This window comes from Taudactylus pleione, unplaced genomic scaffold (genome assembly GCF_031769625.1).
Source record: "Taudactylus pleione unplaced genomic scaffold, aTauple2 ptg000113l, whole genome shotgun sequence".
In the NCBI taxonomy this organism is placed as follows: Eukaryota; Metazoa; Chordata; class Amphibia; order Anura; family Myobatrachidae; genus Taudactylus; species Taudactylus pleione.
The window spans coordinates 9,695,222-9,720,945 of NW_028284515.1; the positions used below are offsets into that span (position 1 = coordinate 9,695,222).

The following is a 25,724-nucleotide window of genomic DNA, read 5'->3' on the forward strand; positions in this document are numbered from 1 at the left end:
GTCGCTGATTACTCAGCTGACCTCCCTACCAGATTCCGGCAGAGCTGCTCCCGAGTCCCCTCATTAGTGTCACGTGATGCTGGTGAGGGGACTTGGGAGCCACTCTGCGCTGTATGCAGGAGCACTGACTGTGCTGCTGCATACAGTAGCGGCAGCTGAGCTCTCATCTGGGAACAGGTGCCGCTGGCCACCTGTTCTTGGCAGGGTTACACCAAATCTGTGTGGGGGCCCTGACGCGACCGTCTCTGCCCCACCCACCCTTAACCGGCCATGGGCCTCAATCATGTACACAAGGGGAGGAGATTGTTTTCCATTTGCATAAACTCACAGATGAGGGACCACCAATACACACCGCTGCGATCGCCCCATAATACTGTCTGTATAAAATATATACACAAGTTATCAGAATGGAAGGACTGACCCAATGAAGGACCTTTAACAAATACTGACTGATAATAAACACCAATAATTTGCTCTCATCTACACAGCAAACAATAAGCATAGAACAATATGTATCAACTGGAACCAGGATAGTGATCCATGTCACAATGGGGGCTGGCCTAGTGTTTGGTATTACATAAGGACACCTGACCTAGGGCCTGATTCAGACCCGCTCGCTAGCGCTGTGCACTCGCAAGCGGCCCGATGGTTTGCGAATGCGCATGCTTCGTTCTGCGCGTGCGCAAACTACTCTGTGCAATCGCAGGCCGCTTGCTCGCCCAGCAAAGACAGCCCAGTGAAATGAGTGACAGGAGAGGCCGTTTGTGGGTGGTAACAGGGGCAGGACACTAATAACAGGGATGTGGAGGTGCAAACGCAGGTGTGCCTGAGTGTTTCAATGCCGTTTTTAAGGCGTGCATAATTAACAGGCAGCGTCATAGTACATCACATGCCTGTTTTTTACAGTGAAGTCCTCGCAGTGCTTTTGGCAGGGTAAGGCAACCACAAGCGCTGCGATCGCTACCGATGGTGCTCGATGTACCAATGTTTTAATACACTTCCTGGAGATGACGTGCGCTAGTGGGCGTCTCAACATGCGCTAATGGGTGTCTGCATACACAGAGTGATCGCTCACACAGCCAAAGTGGGTGTGCTTATGCTTTGGCGAGCGATCGCTTCCCATGTCGTCACTTTGACAAATTTGCATACGCTGGATGCGAGCGTTCGCATCTAGCGAGCGGGTCTGAATACAGTGCGGTCAAACAGGGGCGCCACCCCATAGAGGGCGCACCCCTCCCCAACATCCCGATTTCAGCGGGACAGTACTGTCCCGCTGTTTCACCCGTGGGCCGAAGAGGCCCGCCCGTGGTGAAATCAGGAGGTTGGGAACTCCCAATGCCGCAGCTGTGCCAGACCCCGTAGTAACTGAATGGATGCCATTCAGTTCTGGGAGATGGCTGGGGGAAGCCCAACTAGTGACGGAGTGCTGGGCTTACCCCCAGCCTGACGTTATTTGCAGGCTTGCCATGCGGGCACGCCTCCAAATAACGTTAACTTAGGGGGCATGGCCCCCAGTATTGGGCGCTATTGACTGACCCAGCACAGGGTGCTCCGGCCCCTGGAGCCGGCCCTGATTACTAAATGTGGGATGTAGTCGTTATACTGACAAGCAGGATGACTGCGCTTAAAATACCGGCACCGACATTCCGATGGTAAGATGCATATTAAGAGAGGAGGAGACCAGTGTGCAGTCTCCGTCCAGGGTCCCCTTCTCTCTCCTCAGCGTCCGGCAGCGCACTGAGCACAGCAGTAGACCCTGGGCACTAGTCTGACCATCTGACCAGTGTCTACTGCGCATGCACAGGTCACCGGGAAAATGGCGTGGCAACCATTTTCCACCCGATTTTTTGAGCGATTTCCCTACTGCGCATGCGCAAAGCTCCGGGAAAGTGGCTGCGGCAGCCATTTTCCACCTGATTTTTTGAGCTCTGATACCGCAGACAAGGGACTCCAGAATGGTATAGAAAGTATTAAAAATATGGGTGCAGGGTATGCGGTGTGGGCCCCTCTGGACCCAGGGGCCCATGTGACCCGCACACCCTGCACCCATTATAAAAACTCCCCTGCCGACAGGAAGTGTTAGGGCTAGGCGGGAAGGTTAGGTTTAGGGTGCAGGGATGGTGGGGTAAGGTTAGGGTAGGCTTACTTACCTCTAGGCATCGAGATTGTAACCTAGTTGGGATATCGGCGTCGGGATTTTGACCGTATGGATCCCGAGCACCAGCACCCTGTACCCAACCCCTAGATACATGAGACTGAATGGTTTGGGTAGAGGGGGAGGTACTAGATATTTGGGACTGAGGCGTCACTCTTTAGATGGTGTTGCAGTGGCGTGACATCATAGGTTGTATTGCTATGACTGCCCTTTGCTTGGTTCCTAACTATCATTTTTTAAGGTCTTATTACACACTGTAATAGACTAGTGTAATAAAGCACACCAGTCTCACTGCGCATGTGCCAAATTAGATTACCGATGGTCACAGTGAAGTAATGGAAGGGCAGTGACTGAAACGCAGGCATGTCGTGACGGCATTGGGGGCGTGTCTCTGCCTGCTACTGTGAATTTTTATGCGGTGGCTAAGGCTCCAACGGCTTACTTCTGATGGACATTCTGAGTGACCATAGGATTGATCGGAAGATCGATGGTGTGACTTTTTATGAAAGCTCTGGATTTAAGATGTTAGTAGGTATCTCAATACAAATCAAAGCGGCTGCAACATTTGCATATTTTCACACAGCTGCATACAGGATCGCCTCAGGATTTGCGTGCATCTCTGAAACAGGACCTGAGTGATTTACTAAGCAAACATGTCACAATTTGGTGCCCTATAGTATTCTAGTTTTACCTTATTCTAGCTGGGAAACCAGGAGATGGTCAAGTGTGACAGGCACCCATTTATCAAAGTATATTTGAGGTATAGTCCCCGAAAACACCTGTTTTCGGGGGTTTACCTCACATATAAAGTATCCCCAGTAGGTATTAAGGAGGGATCACAATAGGTATCTCCGATACCTGCTGTGATCCCTCCATTATCGCTTACAGCTGCATCCCCCATATGGGGGATGCGATGCTGCCAAATGTACCAATATCCGGAATGTAATGCATTCCTGATATTGGCTCCCGCAGCTAACGTCATCTGAACATGATGTTAGCCGCTGTGGCCTATGGGCTACACCACACACTATTAGCCGGCGGAGGGATTTGCCGGTACCCTCCCTGGAACCCTCCCCGGCTATGGCGCAGCACCCCCTGCAGTAGCCGGCAGCTCTCCGGAGACATCGCAGGGACTGGCTCCTTTCGGAGCCTGTGTCCCTGTATGTCCCGGATGATAGATCCAGCCGGTATGTTTTGTGCAACAATATTGAAATAATTCTACCACAGATAAGTACTTTGTGTACTAACCGGAACCAACAGACATACATACAGTATTTGTAGTTTCATTAGTATTAAATTAAGACATTTTAGTTTTTTAATAACTGTAACATCAGTCAGCAGTAGTTTGATAAGGGTTGGGTACGGGTGCAGGTGCTCGGAATCCTGGCGGTCAAAATCCCGACGCCGGCATCCCGACAGGGCTAGGATACCGACACCTGTCGGTAGGAATCCTAACCCTTAACCCCACTACTTACCTTCCTTCAGGATGCCGGCAGTCAGGATGCCAGCGCCAGGTTTCTGACAGGTGTCGGGATTCCGGCACCAGTATTCTAAGCGCCAGCATCCCATGTGGCGGGTTATTGACCGCATCCCGTTTGATAAGACACTAGAATGAGTTCTAATTAATAGGAATAAAGGGCTTTAAGGCTGGGAATTGTATATAGTGATGTGACTAACAGCATCGTGGTATAATGAGAATGTTTATATAAAATAGCAAATAATCCATCCAGGATTAGTGCCTTGGAGAGAGGTAAAAAACCTGCTGACCCGCATAGGCAAACGCAGGGGGGGGGGGTTCCAGTTGCCTGGAAACCCCCCTCCCCACACACAGCATGATCACTATAACAGTATATAATTCAATTTTACTAGGAAATAATTAACACAGTCAGTAATGATTGCACCTTTGCACCAACTAGGAGATCTGGAAAATGTGCACTGTTAGGGGCGCACTACTATAGACCATTTATAGGGATAATTATTAATACTGTATAACATATCAAGTGCACAAGGAAACAACTGTGTACAGGGCAGTGCTAGGCTCTGCTGCCGATCCCCAAACTCCCAGATTTGCTCCAATGCTCTGGAATGATGCCCACATTTGAAATAAAAACATTCAGCTCAGGCAGGATGGCACTACTGCCACATCTAATGGGTTAACTATGTTTGCTGGCCCTGTATATGTCGGAATTATGACATACACTGCACTTTGTATGACACATATTATAGCTGGGTAAGTGTTAATGATGCCCTCTTCATGGACTAGCCAAACTCGCTCTAAAATCAGTCATTTGGAAACCCCCCTCTAGAAAACCTGCGTTTGCTACTGGACCCCAGTGCTGCTGTGCAACTTGCGCCAAGGACCAACTAGTGCCCAGGACTGTACTGTGGCCAGTTTTACCCTGGAAATAGTGCTCTGTGCCATGTAATCACATGGAACAGAGTATTTTTTCTAAACTAAGGGAAAGGTGATAGCTTCTGTATGGTTTTCTATTTTTTTTTTTACACTCAATGGGCAAAATTTACTAAGCGGCGGGTTCTAAACCCTGGCGGTTTGACGGCGGTTTTGCCATCCGCAGATTTATGAAGGCCAAAACCGCTGCAAAACCGCAGTCAAAACACATTTTAGAATAGAACAGCGCTGTCATTTAGAAACCGCTGCATAACCGCCACCAAACCCCCAGGCTTTAGAACCCACCGCTTAGTAAATTTTGCCCAATGAATCAATGAAATCACTACGGATCGCTATTGCAATCGCAGCTGCAATTACTTATGCAGTTCTGCTCCAAAAATATGCTAATGTTTGCAACTGCTTACCCGGCATAGAGACGCCCACTGCCGCTTTCATGCATCCATAGGACCTCACAATCCTGCGTATACATCGGTAACATCAGCCCCTCACGCAGAATTACAGCAGGTCTGACCGGTCTCAGAAATTGCAACTCTCGTCGCACACAGTGAGTACTAAAGCTGCGAATGCCGTCGCAGTGGCTAATTTATGCACGCGGAGGAAACGGCGTTCAAATGAACAGCCACACCTGTGTTTCTCCGACCACTCCCCTGTCACCACCCCCAAACGTTGACGTCCCACCACTCACTCTGTGATGGCTTTGTATCTGCGTACGTGATCGCAGTTTGATTGCAATACTGGCCGGTGCATGCACAGTATGCACCATCGGCCAATCTGCGTACACTGTTGCAGTTGCGATCCTTGATGAATAGGCTCTTGGACAATACATAGTGAAAAGAGGAGTCATTTGGCCAAATATCTTCACGATAGTGAATATTGGCCCTGATTCAGAGCCGCTCGAAAGCGGCTGCTTGTTCGTTCTGACCGATGTTCGCACATCTGCGCATGCATACGGATTTTAATACGCATGCGTGAACCAGTCAGTGCGGCCGAAAATCGTTTGTTCGCTATATAGCGAATGCCTGCTATTTTGAGTGACAGAAGGAGGCGTATGTGGGTGGTAACAGGGGAAGGTGCTTGAAAACGGGGAGTGGAGATCCGAACGCAGGCATGCTTAAAGGTCAAAACGGGCGTTTTAAGGGAGTGCATAATTAATACAGCAGCGTCATTGACCACGTCACTTGGTTTTTTCTTTACTCAGAACTGCTCGCAAAATAGCGGTTGAAAAAAACAGCCACAAGAATAGCGAGCAGTTCATACGCTGTTCGATGTACTCGATTAATCTAATAAATAGCGGACATGACGTATGGTGCAAGCGGCAAGGGGGCGTATTTTTCAAAATTACAACCGCAAGTTTTGCTCGCTCGTTCAGACTTAGAGGCGTGAACAGACCGCAATTAGCGAACGGTTCATTTGAATAGCCACCCCTTGTTTTAGAACGAATGACCGCAAATAGCGAGCGGCTCTGAATGAGAGCCCTTGTTTTAGTTCTAACGCTTGCTATTAGTCCAATACTTTTTTCCATCACGTATTTGGTGCCACCTACTGGTGATGTGTCAGTAATAACTGACGTTTAGCAAAATTGTTAGAACAGGAACATTTGTGGTTACTTTTTGAAAGTATGAAACAAGGCACCATATGGAGCTCCCAGCCCAAAACTGTTTTCCTCCCGAACGCCAGTGCTCATGTGCCAGTCAGCTTCCATCCAAGGTCCTTTTCCAGGTTATAGTTCTGGCACTGGTGGAGAAGACTGGAGTGCAGGAGTTGGTGAGCTATTGCTGTCAGTGCAGTATGACATGGAATAAGTGACATGCTATGATTTGTTATTGGAGCTTTTTGACCCAAACCAGCACCTATTTGACCATTAACTAATAATCGTAGTTTGCAGAATCCTTCAAGGAATATTTATACTTAGTATGATTGACGAAGCTGACTTTCCCGGCAAACACACCTACTGGCTTGTCAGTCACACAAGACACTATTCTAGAATGCTTTTGCTGGTAATAGAAGTACACTTAACAGGTTAACAAGCATTCATGGCAATAGGGAAGCTGTTAGAGATGCCAGATACTGAAGTCATTAGATTATAATGTATCTAAAATGTCAAATCCATTTGCTTTTCTACAGGAAGATTATGATCAACTCAGACCACTCTCCTACCCCAACACAGACGTGTTCCTGATTTGTTTCTCGGTTGTCAATCCAGCTTCTTACCATAATGTCCAGGAGGAATGGGTGTCAGAGCTCAGGGCCCGGATGCCAAACGTACCTTATGTCCTAATAGGAACACAGGTAAATAGGATGACTACATTGTATCATATACCATGTATTGGCAAATGTGACCAGCGTCAGTGCCGACTAGTGCCGGTCACCAAAACAAATTGTCACATAGGCTGAGGTTGTTAGAAAGCACAATATTATCTTTCCACTATTCATTCTTAGTTCTTTTTGGTCAATATGATGCAACATTTCTGTAGATCATACCCGGGGCCAGATTAACAATGGGGTGAATGGGGCTACAGACCCAGGCCTCCACATAAACATAGGCCCATCATCAGTGAGATGATGACGAGCTGCCTAGCTGATCACACAGTCAGCCATAAACCATAGTATTAAAATACTTTTTCTACTTTTCTCACAAAATGATGCATGTTTTCTATCTTTTTGTGTATTTAGGGAAACAGTGGGTCTGATAGTGTATGGGGACACACCTGCTTCTGGTCACACCCACACAGCACTGGTTACAGCTCCTCCCCTTCTCAGTATAGGCCCTTGAACATTTTCAGCCCTGAAAATGTTCCGATGTGGCCCTTAATCCAGCCCTGATAAATGGTGACCTTTCTACCAAAGCTAGGTGACAACATAAATCCTATTTATGATGTAACAAGTCCCATGGTCAGTATACTGAGGTGAAAAATCACCTCCTGCATGCATTTTGCCATTGCTATCTACTTATAATGTATCATTTAGATATAAATTTACATTACAAGGGGCCCCATTTACAAACGAAAGTAACCCCTTTAGCACTCACTAAAGGGGTTATGCCGCTTTTCTGTATTTAGTAAACAGCGTTAATCTTAGATTACCGCTGTTTGTACAGCAACGCTCTCGCCATCTTTTAGATGGTGAGAGCGATGCGGGCCCCATTGCCGGCACTGGAGACCTAGCGAAGCCTGCCAGGTACTGCCGGGTCTCCCTGTCATGCACATGTGTAGACGGACAGTCGCGCATGCGCATAACACTGGAGTCCTGTCGCTGGCAGTGTTCGGCTGCCAGCAGCCCAGCTGAGGACCTCGCCGAGGACCTGGACTCCGCGGGACCTCGCCGGAGGGGGAAGTGTCACTAAATACCAGTGGAATTTTCGTTTATATCACAGTAATACTAAACAAAAATTGGCGCTGGTATTTCCCTTCGTTTGTAACTGGGGCCCAAGGTCAGTAGACATATTAACAGTTATGGTGCATACACACGGTTAGATGAACGATTTTACCAACGATTTGAACTACGAACGATTTCTGACTGCATTAAAATGAATGGAATCGTCCAAATCTGACTGCAAACACATCAGATGTCAGATATCGTTATCTGACAAGCAGGAACACGCATCGTTCATCGTTCATCTGACAAACATGTCAGATTTTCCTTCAGATATGAACGACTGAACGATTGTTAAAATAGTTTTTGTACAGATCTGAAGGAAAATCTGACCGTGTGTATGCACAATTACAGTTGATAACTAACAGTTCTATTGTAGGTCACATGATCAGTCTATTGAGCTTATAAATCACGTCCTACTTGCATTTCACCAATGCTATCTATCTCTCATTATTTTAATTTAACATTTAGATTAAAATAAACATACCTTACATTGTGAGATGTCATGTCAGCAGATACAGTTGATAACTGACAGTTCTCTACAAAATGGCCGCCATTCTACCAAAGCTGAGTGACATCACAAAGGCTGTTTATGATGTAACAAGTCACATGGTCAGTATACTGCAGTGTATTTATAATCTATCATTTAGATTAAAATAAGCTTACACTACAGGGTCAGTAGGCATATTAACTATTAATAATAGCTATTTAAACTTGATTCAATATATATTTGACAAAAATTTAAAATCACATTTAAATAGCTATTTATTATATAATGTGATAATAAAATGTACCATTTTGGGGATGTTTTTGGGAAAAAAAAAAACACTTTAAACTGTAGTTTTAAAAAACCTGCTAGCTGGGGGACAACGAAACAACGGACAGGTATGTATGTACACACACACGCACATACATATAATATACACATACAGGGGCAGAACTATGGGAGACAATGGAGACGCCTGCCGCCGGGCTCCAGCTCTGAAAGGGCACCTCCTCCATTGTCCACAAAATATTCACTCCACTTAGGGCTGGAACTATGTACCCGCCCAATACATGGCACCCCTTCCTGAGACCTGAGAAGCCACCACACACTAGTGGAGAGCTCCATGTCAGACCATTAGCTGCTGCCTTCATCTATCTATAGCCTGTCTGCATGCGAATTGTTACATTAGAGTGTCATGGGGGCACCAACTTATAACTTGCCTCCGGGCGTCTGGGATGAACTTACGCCACTGTACACATACATATAATATACACACACAGTAGACACTGTCCTATTATTGTTGCAAGCAGTGATCGGGCATATAGAGGGCAGAGGTGGCGCTGACACACCTGCAGCACTGTGAAGCTGGTGGAAGGTGAGGGAGCAGGAAGCAGCTGTGGTGGATGCTTGGACTCTGAGCTACGCTGCTTGTTGCGGCTGCTCTCAATGAAGGCAGCAGAGCTGGGAGGGGGTGTCGGCGCTCGGCCTTTTATTAAACCGACTTTCCGATCACTGCTGGCCACAGTGATCGGGACACAGCAGCAGCAGCCGCGGCTACAAGGAGCCGCGGCTGCTGCTGCTATGTAGGTCACGGCTGTCCTTGCAGCCGCTCTGGGAGGGGGATGATGCCGGGTGCCCGATCACTGTGGCCAGCAGTGATCGGGACACAAACAAGGGGAGCCGTGGATACAATATAGGCGGCTGCTGAAGATTAGCTTCCTGCAGCCGCTAAGTGGGCATTTCTGACTGGTCGTAACCATTACGACCATGTCAATTAAAACCCAGCCTGCTGTGGTCGCAAGTGTTGCGACTATGCCAGGCGAGTGATTAACAGTTAAGGTGCGTACACTCGGGTTGATTTTTTGAACAATTTGTCGTTAACGACAAATCGTTCAAAAAATCGTTCAGTATTTTCCCCCTAACGATGGCCGAAAACTACATATGCGCGCTCCTGTTTGCCGTTTGTAGTTTTCGTTCATCGTCCGAACTGGCCGTACAACCTGATGATTTTGTCAGGTTGTACATGTTCGGGGATGATTCCGTTCAGTGTTTGTGCTCAGTGTCATTAACGACACTGAGTACAAACTGCCGGAGACACACGGGACGATGTTCGTTCAGGGCGCACATTGTCCCGTGTGTACGCACCTTTAGAGTTGATAACTGACAGTTCTATAGCAAGTCACATGATCAGCCTGTTAAGGTTATTAAGCACATCCTACCTGCATTTTACCATTGCTATCTGTCTGTCTACCTAACATTATTCTCATATATAACATTTAGGTTAAAGTAAGCATACCTTACATTGTGAGATATCATTATCAATAGATACCATTTTGTAGAGAACTGTCACTTATCAACTGTAAGGGCAGATTAACAATGCGGTGTTTAGAGCTACAGCTCCAGGCCTTCACATAAAAATAGGCCCATCATCAGCGTGAAGATGACTAGCTGCCTAACTGGTCACACAGTCAGCCACAAATGAAAATTGTTTTTCTAGTTTTCACACAAAATTATGCATTTTTTTTCTTTTTTTATGTATTTAGGGAGACCGTGGGGCTGAAAGTGTATGGGGCGTACACACACACTTGCCTATGGTCACACCTACACAGCACTGATTACAGCTTCTCCCCTTCTCAGTATAGGCCCTTAAACATTTTCAGCTTCAGGCCTATGTGGTCCTTAATCCGGCCCTGATCATAGCTGTCCAATCAGTTGATGTGAAGGCTGTTGGCGACATTTAGTTGTATGTTTGATGACCCAAGCCTTTGAAGCTCCCCAGTCTTTGTCATGTGATAAAATACTATTTACCATGCACACTTATACTCCAGGTTCACCACAGTAAACTCTTATAATCAGAGACATGGTGGCCAGTGAAGTAGGTCAGTGGGTTATGATTACCATACACATACATTAGTTTTTTTTTATACTACCACACAGGGCCAGATTAACAATGGGGCAGATGGGACTTCAGCCCCAGATCTCTAAATAAAAATAGGCCCAACATCATGGCAGCCTGATGATGGTCACATGGTCGGCCATAAATTGTATTTCTATTTTTCGCACAAAATTTTTCTACTTCCAGTGTCAGATGTACACGCCCACATTGCACTGACCACACCCACACAGCATTTGACACACCTCCTCTGCTTCTCACAATAGGCCCATGTGGCTCTCATTTAATCCGGTCCTAGTGGCACAAATGTAATCAATTAAATAACATCTTCATTTTACAATGCGGCATTGTAAATTTTCCAGTTTTGGGAAATAGTTCTGCAGGACAGCTTTGCAAAACCAGGCCCGCTGAGAGCCGCGGCGGGCCCGGGTAATAGGGGACGTGGCCTAATTGCAGGAGGCGTGGCCACTCCCCCTTCCCGGAAAAAAAAAAGATATGCGTGCTGGGGAGGGGGGCGCTCTGTGCCCCCTCAGCCCTGCTCAAAGCCAGGGGGGGCGCAATCATTGTGATCGCTCCCCCCACAGGCATAGGAGACTGCTGAGCAGCCACGAGCAGTCTCCACTGGGGCTCAGCACACGCTGTGTGCTGGGCTGCTGTGAGGGAGGGGGAGCGGCGCCGGACCCGGGCCCCTCAGGAAGCCCGGGCCCGGGTAATCTGTACCCGCTCCCCCCCCCCCTGTCGGCGCCCCTGTGCACAACTATATTGCGGTCCTTGATGCAAATGCACATAATGGCAAATGTAACAATGTCACCAGGAATTTTAATCCAAGTGACCATTTTAGGTGCATACACATGTAACGATTTTGTAACCAACGATTTTCTGTCAGATTTTCCATTGAAAAGTGAATGATTTTTTGAAGTGTAATGAACGATTTTTTGAACGATTAACGAATAATGTTCCTTCCCTTAATGAAAATCGTCATGTTGGACAGTCTGAAATGGACGATGAACGATAACTCCAAACAGGAGCGCATTTGTGATTATCGTTCATCGTTCTAACTCAGAAACTGAACGATTTTTTTTGAACGATTTAACGATAACGACGTCGTTATCGACAAATAGTTAAAAAAATCGTTACGTGTGTATGCACCTTTCGATTAGACCATTTAAAGGATTACTGTGCAGCACAATTGAAATGGAAATTTTCATATATGAACCATGGAGGTAGAATACTTATTATTATTATTATTATTATTATTATTATTATCTCCTCACTCCATGAGACTGCTGAAGCTGTCCTGGTGGTATCTCAAAAGGTCAGAAAGTAGAGACTATGGTAATTTAGGTTATAGTGATATCACCCAGCCCACACAGGGCATTTCTGTACAGCACGTCTGCCAAGCTGTCATTCAAGCTCTGTCTGATTAATTAGAGAAGCCCGTCCCTCCTAACATTGCAACGAATACCTTAGTGATCTTTATTCTGCATATGATCAATATCTCAGGTATATTATATTTAGATTGTTCACTGATGAGATTGTTTTACATATAGTAAGGTTTGATTGAAATTCATAAAATTCTTGTACACAAACAAATTATTACACATCACCACACTGGTATAAATAGAGGTTCGGAAACGACTGGTGAGACATATTTTAAGAAAAAATTTCCGAATTTTGAAAATGCTTGTGTTATTTTCGTTCATTGTTTCCTTTGTCTGATTGATTCTAGATTGACTTGAGAGACGACCCTAAAACATTGGCTCGACTTCTTCATATGAAAGAAAAACCAATAACCTATGAGCAAGGAATAAAACTTGCAAAGATGGTAGGTGTTTGGTTTATTGTGCGTCCTTCTAGATTCAATTAATTGGAAGCCGCCCAAACCCATTCCAGCTGCTTTCTTGCTTTACTGTAACTCACTGTCAGATTCTGTAGTTGTTGTGGGCACAGAACTTGGACCACTTGGCACTCTGGGTGAGAGCTGGAGTGGGTAAAACTAGGTGCATGAATTATGCTTTTATTCATTGGTTGGAGCTCACAGGAATAATGTCAGCACATATTAAACCTAGGTAGAGGCACAGGTGGACAGGCTGACTGTGGCTGAACACCGTCAAAACCTAGAACCCTTGAAGATGAGTGGTGCTTTTAAGAACTGTAAGTGTAGCACAAAGAAGTATCCCTGTTCCGTTCCAGCACTGTTGAAGCAAAAGCCAGGAACTCCCTCAGCTGTGTCTATCTTCTGCTCTGAGCTGCTGTAGTCTGGAATCATTAAGAACCAGGATACACAATATTACATGCACCCTCCGCAGGTAGGATCTGTGATGAAAGCTGGATGTCTGTATTCAGGGGACCGGTATGAAATACCGCCGGACCTATGTCCGGTTCAAATCCCGACGCAGTGAAGATCCCGAAAGGGGATTAAGGTAAGTAATACTAACCATATCCCCACCCTAATCCTCCCTTAGGGGTGCCTAACCCTAACCTCCACCCCTAGAGCCTAACCCCACCCCCGTAAGTGCATAAACCTATCCCCCCGTTCCCACAGCCTAAACCTCCCAGGGGGGTGCCTAACCCTAACCTCCCCGCCCCTTCCCCTAGCCGGTCTAACCCTCCCGGGGGGGTACCTAACCCTAACTCCCCCCTGGAGCCCTTAACCTACCCCCCTCCCACGTCTGTCGCCCAGCTTACCTTCATTCGGTGTGCTGGGCGTCGGGCTCCCGGTGTAGGTATAATGACAGGCATCGAGGTTTCAACTCCTGTCATTAGTCCCCTGCCGGGATTTGACAGTCGGGAAGCCGGCGGTCGGCATTTCGACCGTCGGCTTCCTGACTGCATCCCGTATTCAGCACAGGTGCTGAGATAGAATCAGCCAGCTGGAATATTAGCTGAGGTAATCAGTACACTGAAACAATGTAGTGATTTAGCAGACCTATACATAGGAGACTGCGTGCAGAGAACCGCTAGGTCTGCAGGTTAGATGGGTGCAAAATGTTTCCAGGATAGGCTTCCAGCAGGTCTTAGAAGGAATGCAGGCAGGAGCACACTGGTGTATAGAAGGCTGCGTACCATTGGAGAGCACTAGCACAGTGTTGATCGGAATCAGTAACATAGGGTGCACTCAGCGAGTAACAGGCAGAAGGAAGTCGGCAGACGGAGCTGCTACCACAGAACCAGGAACTAGCGATGAGACAAGTTGTACTGGCAATGTGCGAGTGAACTTGGAAAACTTAAATAGGGCGCGCTCAGCACGGATTGGCTGGAAGTCTTATGTGTAATGTCCAAGCTAGGAAAAGGAGCAGAAAGGTCATGTGATGAGCATCAATATTTGCCTGTGCCCATGCCACGCTGTGTCTCAGGAAATGCTGTCATCCAGGATCCATGTTTGGAGGGACATGTGTAATCTAGGCTGCAGGTACATGCCATGTGGAATAGCGACGGGTGAGGTAAGCGGGTTTAGAGAACTGCAATGTGACAGCCACAGAGGCTGATTCATGCTCGCAGCCTATGGAGGAGCCAGGCGAATCAGCCTACAGTAATAGGCTGAAACAAATGGAAACCGCCCCTATCTGTAGTTTTGTATTTACATATTGTTGCCCTTTTAAATCAATCGAATGATACCACCAAAGACACGGTGGCTTTGTAATGTGTCGCTTAGTAAATTTCCCCTCAAATCTACATACAGTTTAGTTTAAATATCCATATTCAAAAATCCAAATGGAAGAAGCTGCTCTCCCAAATTTGACTTTGGCAGACTTAATATTATACCCTAAGTGTGGGTTCTGAGTTCAGGGTAAAGCAGAAAAAAAAAAGCAAGTAACTGTGCACCAGGACAAACCATGTTGCACTGCAAGGGGTACAGACACATTTATTATATTTTTGCATGCAGGGTAAATACTGGCTGCTTTTGCATTTAGCCACCAAATACCAGACAGCTTTATGTTTGCACTGCAATGTTGATTGGAGTTTGGATGCCCCTCCCAAATCTACATATCTCTGCGGATGTAACATCTGCATCACCTACATGGTTTTACAAAGGTGCAGCGTTACTTACTCTTTTTTGCTTTGCTCCCAAACCTTAAAAATAATAAAACTTATCCAAGTTTCAAATACAAATATTATGGCTGGATAATGAATAATATGTATAATTCAACCCTAAATCCCATCGCCATTATTACCCATTCCACAAAATTTCTACTAAAATTCAGGAGCCCTCGGGATTCTCTCTCTCAAATATTGGTACAAACAAGAGATTCACAAGGTGGTTTATTCTTAGAACAGATTAACATTCCTTTAGAGACCTTCAGTTGATATACAGTACATTTCATGTTACAATCAGATAAACCAATTCTTGACAATATTATTTCCTCTTTTAACGATTAAGGTTCAAACATTGGGGGAGATGTGTCAAACCTTGGAGAGAGAGAAAGTACCAACCAGCTTCTGTTATTTTCCAAGCACAGTTTGTAAAATGACAGTCTGAAGCCGATTGGCTGGTACTCTCTCTCTCTCCAAGGTTTGGTACATGTCCACCATTATTTGTTAAACACCCATTTCATTCTCTTTATTACTATTTATCCTGATTGCATTGATGTGATGGACAAAGCTAAAGCCACCCTATCCAATAAATTAGGGCAGTACAGCTGCAGATGGTAACAATTATACCTTCAAACATAATAAATCTAAAATATAATTCCTCCTATAAAAAGAAAGTAGGGTTAACTCCAACTTTGCAGCCCTTACCCCTGCCAGAGAATGACCCTTGTTGCTCTTGTAATTCCTTATTGGTTGTTTTCACTCTTTTTTTTTTTTTTCTCTCAATTTTTATTTAAAAAAAAAAATTAAATATAACAGAACAATCTATATATTATTTGTAGTTATCACATTAACCACTGGTTTATGGCCATTTGTTTAATTCACTAAGTGTACAGTATTTTTTCTACTTGGTAATAAAATTTTAATTAAAATACTTGACATACAAGACCATGTACCTGGGGGTAAATTGCTTCTCTGTATGTTTTGCTTTGAATAGTATTGCCGTTTTAAATGTACTGCGCCATGAAGTGATGGCTTTTGTAAGCCACTACTTATACCCCTTTTACACCGGAGCTAAAACCTGGGTTATTGCAGGGTTAACCCGGGCAGCTCCCTGGTGTAAAAGGGGAGAGGGTTGATTCGCCGGGTCTAGTGACGCGGCAATCCAACCCAGGTAACTAGCAGGGTTTAACACGGGCTTAGCCCGTGAAACCCTGCTGTGAGAACAGCGCACTCCGGGTCACGATGGCCTGGAGTGCGCTGCTAGCCGGCCGATTGGTCCGGCTTCAGTGGCGCTTGGAGATGATGTAATCTCCAAATGTCCACTTTCACGCCAGGAAAGCCGGGTCTATGCAGATCCAACTCCGGTGTCAGCGGCGCCAACTCTGGAATATCCCATGTCGGCGCCGGCTAAATTCCAGATCTGATCCGGATAGGAACTCTGGGCCTGATTCAGACCCGCTCGCGAGCGCTGAACGCTCGCAAGTGGGTCGATGGTGCCCAAGTGCGCATGCGCACAACGGAGGCGGCTCCGTCGTGCGCATGCGCGAGACCCGAATAACGACGGCCAAGCCGTCGTTATGGGTCTCGCACCAAAGGGGGCGTTCTGTCGATGGTGAGTGACAGCACGCCCCCTTGGGGGGCGTGGCTGCCCAGACGGAGGCGTTCCCATGGGAACGCCTACCGTCTGGGTCCGGCCCCACTGACATCACTAGTGATGTCAGTGGGAGTGCTTTGGCTCTGATAGAGCCAAAGCACTCCTGGGCTTGCGGCAGCGAGACCCTACCGCAGGGTCTCGTCGCAAGCCCGATGGTCGTGATGGTCTTGACCATCGCAACCATCATCATGGCCGCTTGCTATAGCTGTGGGAGGTCACCCACAGCTATGCGAGCGGCCAGGAGGCCACTCCAAAAAGGAGCAGGGACGGCCCTGATTCAGAGCGAGCTCTCTGTCAGAGCGTCCGGCTCTGAATCAGGGCCTCTGTTCCAACTCTGGGTCAGACCCGGAATTTTGGTGGAAAAGGGGTATTAGTAAATTTACCCCCTGGTGTACATGACGCAGTGCTTGGATTAGTAAAACATAATGATGATGACTATGACGTGGTCGGTACAATGCTGATGTTCTCCTGGTGTTTTCTAGATCGGAGCACAGTGCTACTTGGAGTGCTCAGCGCTAACTCAAAAAGGCCTCAAGAATGTGTTTGACGAAGCCATTCTCACAGTGTTCCACCCAAAGAAAAAGAAGAAGGGCTGCGGGAAGTGCCGTAACTCTTGCACAATTGTCTGAGATCATTCCCACCAAGACGAACGGTGCTATTGTTACAGGGATGGGAGGAAAACGGCTACGGACGGAAGATTGGAAATGTCCCTGAATGAACAAAGCAATATGGAGGATATGACCAGTGAGGATTCCTGTGTTGTGTGCAGAGCCTTTTATCTGTGACACCTCCGCCATGTAACGTTTAACTCACTGTACTTCACTACTTCCCCTCACACTGTGATGTTTTTCTATGAAATTTGTCTATAAACAATATGTGCCTTTTTTACCTATGGACAGTTTGTATGTATTCAATAGGATGGGTCTTGAATTAATACTACATGAGTGAAACATGCAAGTGCCTTGAAATTCCGATTTTTGAGTAGAAAGGGCTAGTGGTTCTAAGAGCTGCTGAGAATGTTGGGATATTTTTTACCTTACAGTTTAGAACACTATTAGGTTAGTACCATAGAGCCTTTTTAGCATGGTACCTGTTTGATAGCCAATTTCCATAGCTACACAGGAAAGACCAGCACAATGTTTTTTTATAAATATATATTTTAGTTAAACATTCTTAAATATGTGGATGTTGTAAATATGGACATTTATGTACTTTTCATACGACGTTGGCGTTCCCAGAATTGCGTTCCAAAATGTCGATTAAAACTGCAGCACGCTATTTTTTTTTTGTGCGTTAGCATAAGCCACTAGTTCAATAGCTCATATTGATAAAAGTGTGTTAACAATGCATCACCTAAAAAGGCATTGGTTTTATGCATTTTTATCAGTTTCCCCAGCACGTTTGTGAACAAGCTCTCCACGTTATTCAACATTACCAGACTACGAACAATCATTAAATCCAGGATCTAAAAATTACTGCTGATTGGAAGGATTTGTTCCAATGCAGCTGCTGAACGTACAGCTCTGTGAAAATCCAAAAATACTAAAAGGTCAACTCTGTCTTCTGTTTTTTTTTTCACAAATTCTCCAATGTAGCAGATTAACACTGTGTGTATCTAAAAACAGAATAAAGCCTAATAATTCACTTTGAATCAATGACATCTCTGGGCCCTTCCTGACTGCTATTCATGAGGTGTACTGTATAGTAACTGTCAGCTACTTGTGTTGGTTCAACTCACAAAATGGCTTCCACCTTTGAGTATAGGTGACATTTGTACTTAAGATTGTAACTGTTTTCTACAAACAGCAGAGGCAGCCATTTTGTTAACTAAACAAATTTTTATGAAAATTCCTAGAAAATATATTTACTAGGAAGTAGTGACATCACTGACACATAAAGGGCGCCGTGCCTCATTGATGTTACTGGTTCATAGATTTAAGTTTTATGAATATTAGTTCAGTCTAGTAAAATAACTTCCTTAACTGTATATAGTTGATGGGTATGCTTAAAATATCAAATTTGTGGTATGTGATTTTTGCAATAATAGGACACGATCGATGATTTTGTGTGAGCAGTGTATGATACTCTCCTCTATAGAGCTTACACTTTCCTGCACTTTATGCCTCCCTCCAGGAGATCCTGGGGGGGACATCAAAGTGAGAGGCGTAGAGGGAAGCATATCCTTTTTATTTAAAATAATTCCAAGTCAAACTCTAATAGTATATTTTTCACTTCAATACTTGCTTTACTGATGTAACTGGTTCATAGTGACTTGGCTCCATTTTCAAAAATATTGGTCCAGCACACAAAATGGCTGCCTCCGCTGTGTGTTGGTGTTGAGTATACTTTATCCACCAAATGCAGTGAATTGTGAGTAACAAATTAGAATTTCCATGTGTAGTTATTTTAGTACACACACTATATGTTACTTTCAGAGAACTGTACATGGGTCTTTGTATAATTGTAATACAGGGTGTTTCACTCGCTATTGGCCCCAACGTTTTTCTTGTAACTTTTAAAATAATGGACGTAATTTAGCGATATCTGACACAGACATACCTTGGTAGCATCCAGACCGGCTGTTCACACATGCGCAATGTGAAGGCCAGCTGTTCACTTCCCCAGTCAGCAGCACAGTCCAGTGAGGATGGCAGTTGATGTGGTTCCCCTATTTGAATTTTGGACTGTGCTGCAGCCCCACCTCTGAGAGAAAACATTTCAGCATGAAATTGCGACTGTAATGGAGCATACACACGGTCAGATCTGTCAGATGAACGATTTTTGACTGCATTAAAATGAATGGAATCGTCTAAGTCTGACTGCAAACACATCAGATGTCAGATATCGTTATCTGACCATCGGGAACGCGCATCGTTCAATTCGTTCATCTGACAGATATATCAGATTTTCCTTCAAATATGAACGATTGAACGATTTTTTAAATAGTTATCGTTCAGATCTGAAGAAAAATCTGACTGTGTGTATGCACCATAACTCCCAATATGTTGGTTAAAACCTTCCATAACATGGAGCGACTCGTTAAAATTTTGGGGCCAATAACGCATGCAACACCCTGTAGAATATATAAACTCTGAAAATTATAGTTCATATGTTGCAGGGTGTCATCCGTAATCTGTTGCCTCGGAATTAAGTTTACTCAGAAAATCATTTAGAAGTTATTTAATGGGCTATGACATTTCTGTGGTCACAACCTTCTAGTTAAATAAACTGACATGTTAGCAGGAGAGAAGACAGTAGTTGTCTAAATATTAATCTGCACATTTGCCAGTCTGAATTTAGCCTAAAGTGCTCAGTCCTGCCCCAATCACATTACAGGACAGGATGAACCGATTACTCTAATTATAGAACATAAATTCTGTACCGTATGTTTGTAAAAAATATAGATCAGAATGGCCAAGGAAAGGGGTAATTCATAGGACTATCACCCACACTTCACAACTCCTGCAAAATGGCTATTTCATCCATGTAACATGACTAAATAGCCAATCAGAATAAAGCACACCTCTTCTAATAGAATACTATAAAGAGAAAATCACTGACCACATTGAGACAGGTGAATTTGGCAGTCCCCAGTTAGCTGAGGTAAACTTTTGGAAATGGGTGAAATACTGTATAACAAATTTTAAAGATGTATTTTATGAGCAAGAACAAAATATCTATTTCCAACGCAGCTTTCTATTGAAGGAGACATCAATGACCTCATCATATTGTGGTTCCACGAAGTACATAACAGTGGTTGCTTAGGATAGCACATTACTTCTCACGTCAAACAGTTGATACTTCTAAAATATGTCTGGACAAAGATCACTGAAAGCACAGAAGCCAGCAATTTGGTAAAACGCGTGAGCCATGAGTGTTTCTCCGTACAGACTAGAACTTCTGCCATTTTATAACGGACCACTAGGTAGCGCTCCAGGAGCCAGCATGCTGATGTACTGTAAATGGATAATCGCAATTAACAATATTTTGAGAATATTTGGGGGTCGCATCACTTCAACATTGATGATAGGGAAATCACAAACAGAAAACGGTTTGGAAGCAGGGGATTTAAAAGTAAATTGAAACTAAATGCCATTCAGTGTCTCCAAACTAACTATGGAACAAGTAACATGAGCTGCATGAATTTTCCAGCTGCTGTGGTGTTTTTCATGTGTGATTAGCAGAAAAGGATAACTGTGTAGTATTCTATTTTGAGTCACAATGTATAGTGAGTGTCACTCACTCTATAATCTGCTATTTGTATCACATACCATTTCCATACTCCATATCATCAACCGTCTGCTACACAGGATAAAGATTAGACCACTCTGAAATATTGGCATTGAGGGCAGCCAGGTATAGAAGGTGCTCTGATCAGCCACAAGGAAATGTAGCCTGGTGGGAGAATGGTGGGCTTCGGGTATTTCATTTTCCCTAATTGTAACTGTGTTTTAGAGCCATTAAAATATAAAGATTTATACGGGATGTAGCTAGTTTACCGGTGACTGGGATCCTGACAGTGGAGGCCCAGCCCAGGACTAAAGAAATCCTGGCATCCCAAACAAAGGTAAGCGGGGCTTCTTAGGTCCTAGCCGCGTGCGCGGTGTGGGGGGGGGGGTAGATTTAGTCACCACAGGGGGGGTGGGTAGGGTTAGGCCCCACTACGGGATGGTTAAAGGGGGTGGAGGGGTAGGGATAGCATACTTACCACCCCCCCTCCCTGTTGGGATCTTCAGAAGTCGGGATGCCGAGGTCGGGATTTAAACCAGCCCAATAGCCGGTTTCATACCGATTCGAGCCGTAACTAGACTTTTTGGTGCCCTGTGCCAAAAAGATCATTGGTGCCCCCCTATTTTTTAAATAGAGAGATAACAGACCCAAAAAAGGCCATGTCCTCATGGGGAAGGGCCAGGGAAGAGATAGAGGAGGCCAGGAGATGCTGGGGATAAAATAAGAGGAAGCTACAAGTGAGAATGATAATAAACAGAAAGTTTACAGGTCTGAACAGCACCCCCTGCCCTGCGGTGCCCTGCGCCATGGCACAGGTCGCACTACCCTAGCTATGGCCCTGGTATATACAGTACATATATGCAAAACTCCTATGAAAATATTTATCATACTTTGCATAAGGTATGGACTCGGAGAAGGTTCCATTTCAGTTACCACAGAACTACCAGGCTCACTCAGGGCGGGCTTATGTGAGATGGTTACAGCAGGCTGCAGATAGCGCTCTCCAGTGGTGCGAAAGTCCATATCACCTATCATTCAATCACAATAGAAAATACCATTGATGGCAGCTACTGACAAACAAGATAAAATCAGGGTAAAAGGTTTTTGTATGTATAGAACTCCCAACTTATGTTTCCGTCTAGGATGCAGCATAGGAATCACAGCAAGAATAAGTGGATTTGATACCAATTTAATGTTTTTCATCTTGTCACACATAGAAACAAAAGGACAACAAATATCTGGCTCTGTTAAGCTGGTAACATTTCGGCCTCAGTCACACCTATCTGTGCTGGTTACATGCTTTTAAGCCCCCTAAGTACTGAAAACTTAGTTATAAATAGGATGTATGGTTTTAATGGGCTTGTTCCTACCAATCATAACGTTGCATGACCTTTCTACACATTCCCTAACGTGCGCAATGCACCAGAAACAGAGGCCTGATTCTGAGTCGGTACGCAGGTGCGGCCATCCTTCCATCTTTTGTCGCAGTCGCGTCTGTGACTTTATGCTGGTGCCGCTACAAAGCCCTTTCCTGGTGAAGATCCATGCGTCCGAATGTGCAAGGACTGAGGCGTCCACTCACAACGTTTGTAGCTGCTGCATTTCCTTGTGGTGCATCCTTAGATGCCACCATTGCTCACACCATGGAAACTTGCACCAGTCCTTGCAGGTGCAGTTTTCTGTCCGTGTCTGGCCTCCTATGTGAGCGGCTGTGCGGCTCTGTGCGCTAACGCATTCAGCAACATGACCGCAATACTCCCATAAGAAGAAACCTCTCTGTGCGTCTTTTTAGCCACCCCCGTTAGCAGTCGCTGCCCAGGAGAGATCCTTCCATATCTGCTACCGTGTATCTAAATTTCATCTGTATGTACAAAATCTGGGCTCCAGTGCGTCCGACATCGCCGTTACGTCCCACTCAGAACCAGGCCCTAAAGCCCATCAGTATGACACGTCTTAATTGTTAGATTTCAAGCATTTTACCAGCACATATGTCACATTAAGCGCAATAAGCTCATTTTAAAGATAGAGGTCAAGTTTAAAAACGGTTACATAAATATTTATTCATACAAGCAAAGTATATTCATTCTTATGTAGCTCTTACTATCCTCTACAACCTCCTGGTAATAGTGTATTTTCTATAAACAATATATACAATCGGTTATTTTGTAAATTAAACTTCCACTTATAATCATTATTAACCACCAGTACTGTTCATTTACAATATTTAAAGTACACATTTCATTTACACACAGTGGAGATCGACATTTATGATCTGAACCAGTTTTCATGAGAATGCAGCTTATCAATGCACTAGGAGCCCAATGCATCACTGAGGCACAGAGTGTTTCAGGAACACCACAGGTTTCTAGTGAATTAATAGACCACATTTGAGCATTGACTGAGGAAAGCGGGGATGACACGCTCAGGAACGCCCCCTGCTCCGCCTCCCAAACGCACCGCTAGCAGACTCGCAGATGGAGGGCTGCACATGTGCAGTCCTCTTACAAACGGAGTTGTGCGCTAGCCATCGGGTTAGCGTACATCTCTGACTCAGGCCCACAAAATGGCTGCTTCGATGGTGTGCAATAGAGACGTGTACCTTAATGTTACCCTCAGCTTATTAAGCATGATAGCAGGCCTAACTGATAAACAAATGAAAATATAGAGATATAAGGTTATAGCAGAGAATAACACATGCCCATAGGTTTAATGCACATATCTATAAAATATAAGTAAATATAAGCCCCTCTCATGAGTCGGTACAGTTTTGCTTTTTCTGGCGGCCAGCGACAGATTTTCACAGAGTCTCACATTCCGTGCTGGAAGTGGAACAGACACCGCAGTCACATCTGATTGCCACAGGGTAAGTGAAGAACGGATCCACACTGGAGCTGCAGTCCGGTAGTTTCACAGAAACCAGCTTTGTTTCATTGTAAGTGCAGACCCTATGGTAAGCGTCTATGTAGGGAGGGTCAAGTATAGGTTTCTGTGACAGAGAAACAGATATAATCAGAAAGAAAGACTTGTTTTCCTTTACAATGTCACTCTTTAATATTCATTCATAACTTAAAAACCCAGTAGCAACAACATTTAATTAATTTTAATACATAAAAATATAAATTTCAGGATCATTGATTGCAGTAGAGGACTTAGGGGTCTATTTACTAAGCAGTGTTAGGAGACAGAGTGAAAAGTGATAAGAAAGTGATAAGGTGCCAGCCACTCAGCTCCCAACTGTCATCTCACAGGCTGTGTTTGAAAAATGACAGTTGGGAGCTGATTGGCTGGCACCTTATCACTTTTCACTCTGTCTCCTAACACTGCTTAGTAAATAGACCCCTAGAGTTGGGTACAAACTATTGTCCAATATACCATTCAAATGCGGATTGGAACGATATATCGTACACATCGCATAGTGTGTATGCGCAATGTATTGTTCACTGCAGTCATTCACTGAACCGTCCCATCTACTATGCTGCACATCAAATGGGAGGATTGCACGGGCGACGCGGTGTTACACGCATGTAACGATACATTGTGCTGTTGTATGCCGGACCGAGTAGTGTGTATGGCAGAGCGATGTATCATTGCGCTGTTGAGTTGCACCATCATATTGTGTGTACCCAGCTTTAGCAATGCTGGTCCAATTTGTAGCCTATTGAACAGATAAATTGCCCCAATCATCATTTGAAAACTGCAACATTCTTCTAAACTTGCTTCACCTATTATAGATTACTGTTTAACTAAATTTGTTAAGCTTATTTATAATCAGCCCACTTGATAAAAATCCTGGCTACATAGGCGATTTCAGACCACAGGCTATCTGCAGCAGCTTGAAAAGAGCTTTACATACAGCAACTGCCCTATGGCGTTGTTAATGTATAAATGCTCAGATTGACATGTGTTGGCCTTGCCATTTTTACCTAAACTAGCTTAGCTATGGGCACACAGGAGTTGGACAAGCTGATGCCATCAACATTCTAATGCACTGACTGGAGGCATGTTGTTCCAGCCTGATCAACAACATCTCCTGCAAATCCTTGTGTAGTAAGCTTGGAAGAATAAAGATATTAGGTGCACTGGGTTGTGTACAAATCATGGGTTCCCACCAAAGTCTCAGATACATATGTCTGACATACATTATATGGTTATCCAGGTATTGGACAATACAAATACATTAGGGAAGCGGAGAAACCCCAGGACAGTTGGAGCCAGAGCCTCGTGACCTTTGCCTCCGGTCAACTCATCAGCACCTATTATAATCCACCACTGGTGCGGACTCGAAAAAAACACACAAAAGCTTAAACAATTTGAAAGCAAATAATCATAGAACTAGTGAAACAGCATTCATGTTTCGGAGATGGCCTGTGGCGACATTTGATATTGGATGTAAGAGGACACCCGCATAGAAAAGTTATCGTGGCTTTTAAAACTTCTTAACCTCGTCATATATTAACTTAAGACACTTACCTCCCAAGTCTCACAGCGACCCCAGCAGGCATCAGTGGTGACACGCAGAGCCTTACAGCCAGGTTTCTTAGCCAAGAAGGTGAATTCCCGCACGGCACAGCCGATGAACGTTCTCAGGCTGATGTTTGAGTTGGCAAATGTGCTGAGGCAGCAGCTTAAGACCAGCAGGTGCAAGGATACCAGGGTTACGCTTCTCTGGCTCATATTCTGAGCGCTCATAGGGTTCCTGAAGAAAACTAGTTCAGTTATTAAAAATAAACCATGAGGCAGTGTCTAGAATAGTGCAGGAATTAGTGGTATGTGTAGTAATTTTCAGTTTAACCAAGCTGTATGGGCATAAATTCCAGTGACTAGCTAAGCACACCTTTGTCAGTGGAGGGATCAGGTGAACACAGAACTTCAGACAAGTAGAACTGTATATTTGATTATAATAGGGCCCGTCCATCTGTGATGGATTGCCGCGATCCCGCGATGCTGCAAACCGGCATCGCAGGATTGCAGAAATCCAACATGTTGGAT

The 25,724-nt window shown here is 44.8% G+C and overlaps 2 protein-coding genes across 2 annotated transcripts in view; one reads left to right on the top strand and one right to left on the bottom strand.

Moving 5' to 3' along the window:
- Positions 1 to 18,149, top strand: part of RHOJ (ras homolog family member J) — a 102,080-nt gene extending 83,931 nt beyond the window's left edge. Inside the window, exons 3-5 of the mRNA XM_088471316.1 lie at positions 6,690 to 6,854; positions 12,546 to 12,641; positions 16,988 to 18,149. Coding sequence (XP_088327442.1) covers positions 6,690 to 6,854; positions 12,546 to 12,641; positions 16,988 to 17,134 — 408 coding nt within the window. The 3' untranslated portion in view covers positions 17,135 to 18,149. The remainder of the gene's footprint in view (positions 1 to 6,689; positions 6,855 to 12,545; positions 12,642 to 16,987) is intronic.
- A 5,162-nt stretch (positions 18,150 to 23,311) lies between these two features.
- On the bottom strand, positions 23,312 to 25,409 carry GPHB5 (glycoprotein hormone subunit beta 5). The gene is made up of 2 exons (XM_088471317.1): positions 25,206 to 25,409; positions 23,312 to 23,721 (listed from the first exon to the last, which is right to left on the bottom strand). The coding sequence occupies exons 1-2, from the start codon at positions 25,407 to 25,409 to the stop codon at positions 23,533 to 23,535; spliced, it is 393 nt and encodes a 130-aa protein (XP_088327443.1). The 3' UTR covers positions 23,312 to 23,532.
- Positions 25,410 to 25,724: the final 315 nt, after the last annotated feature.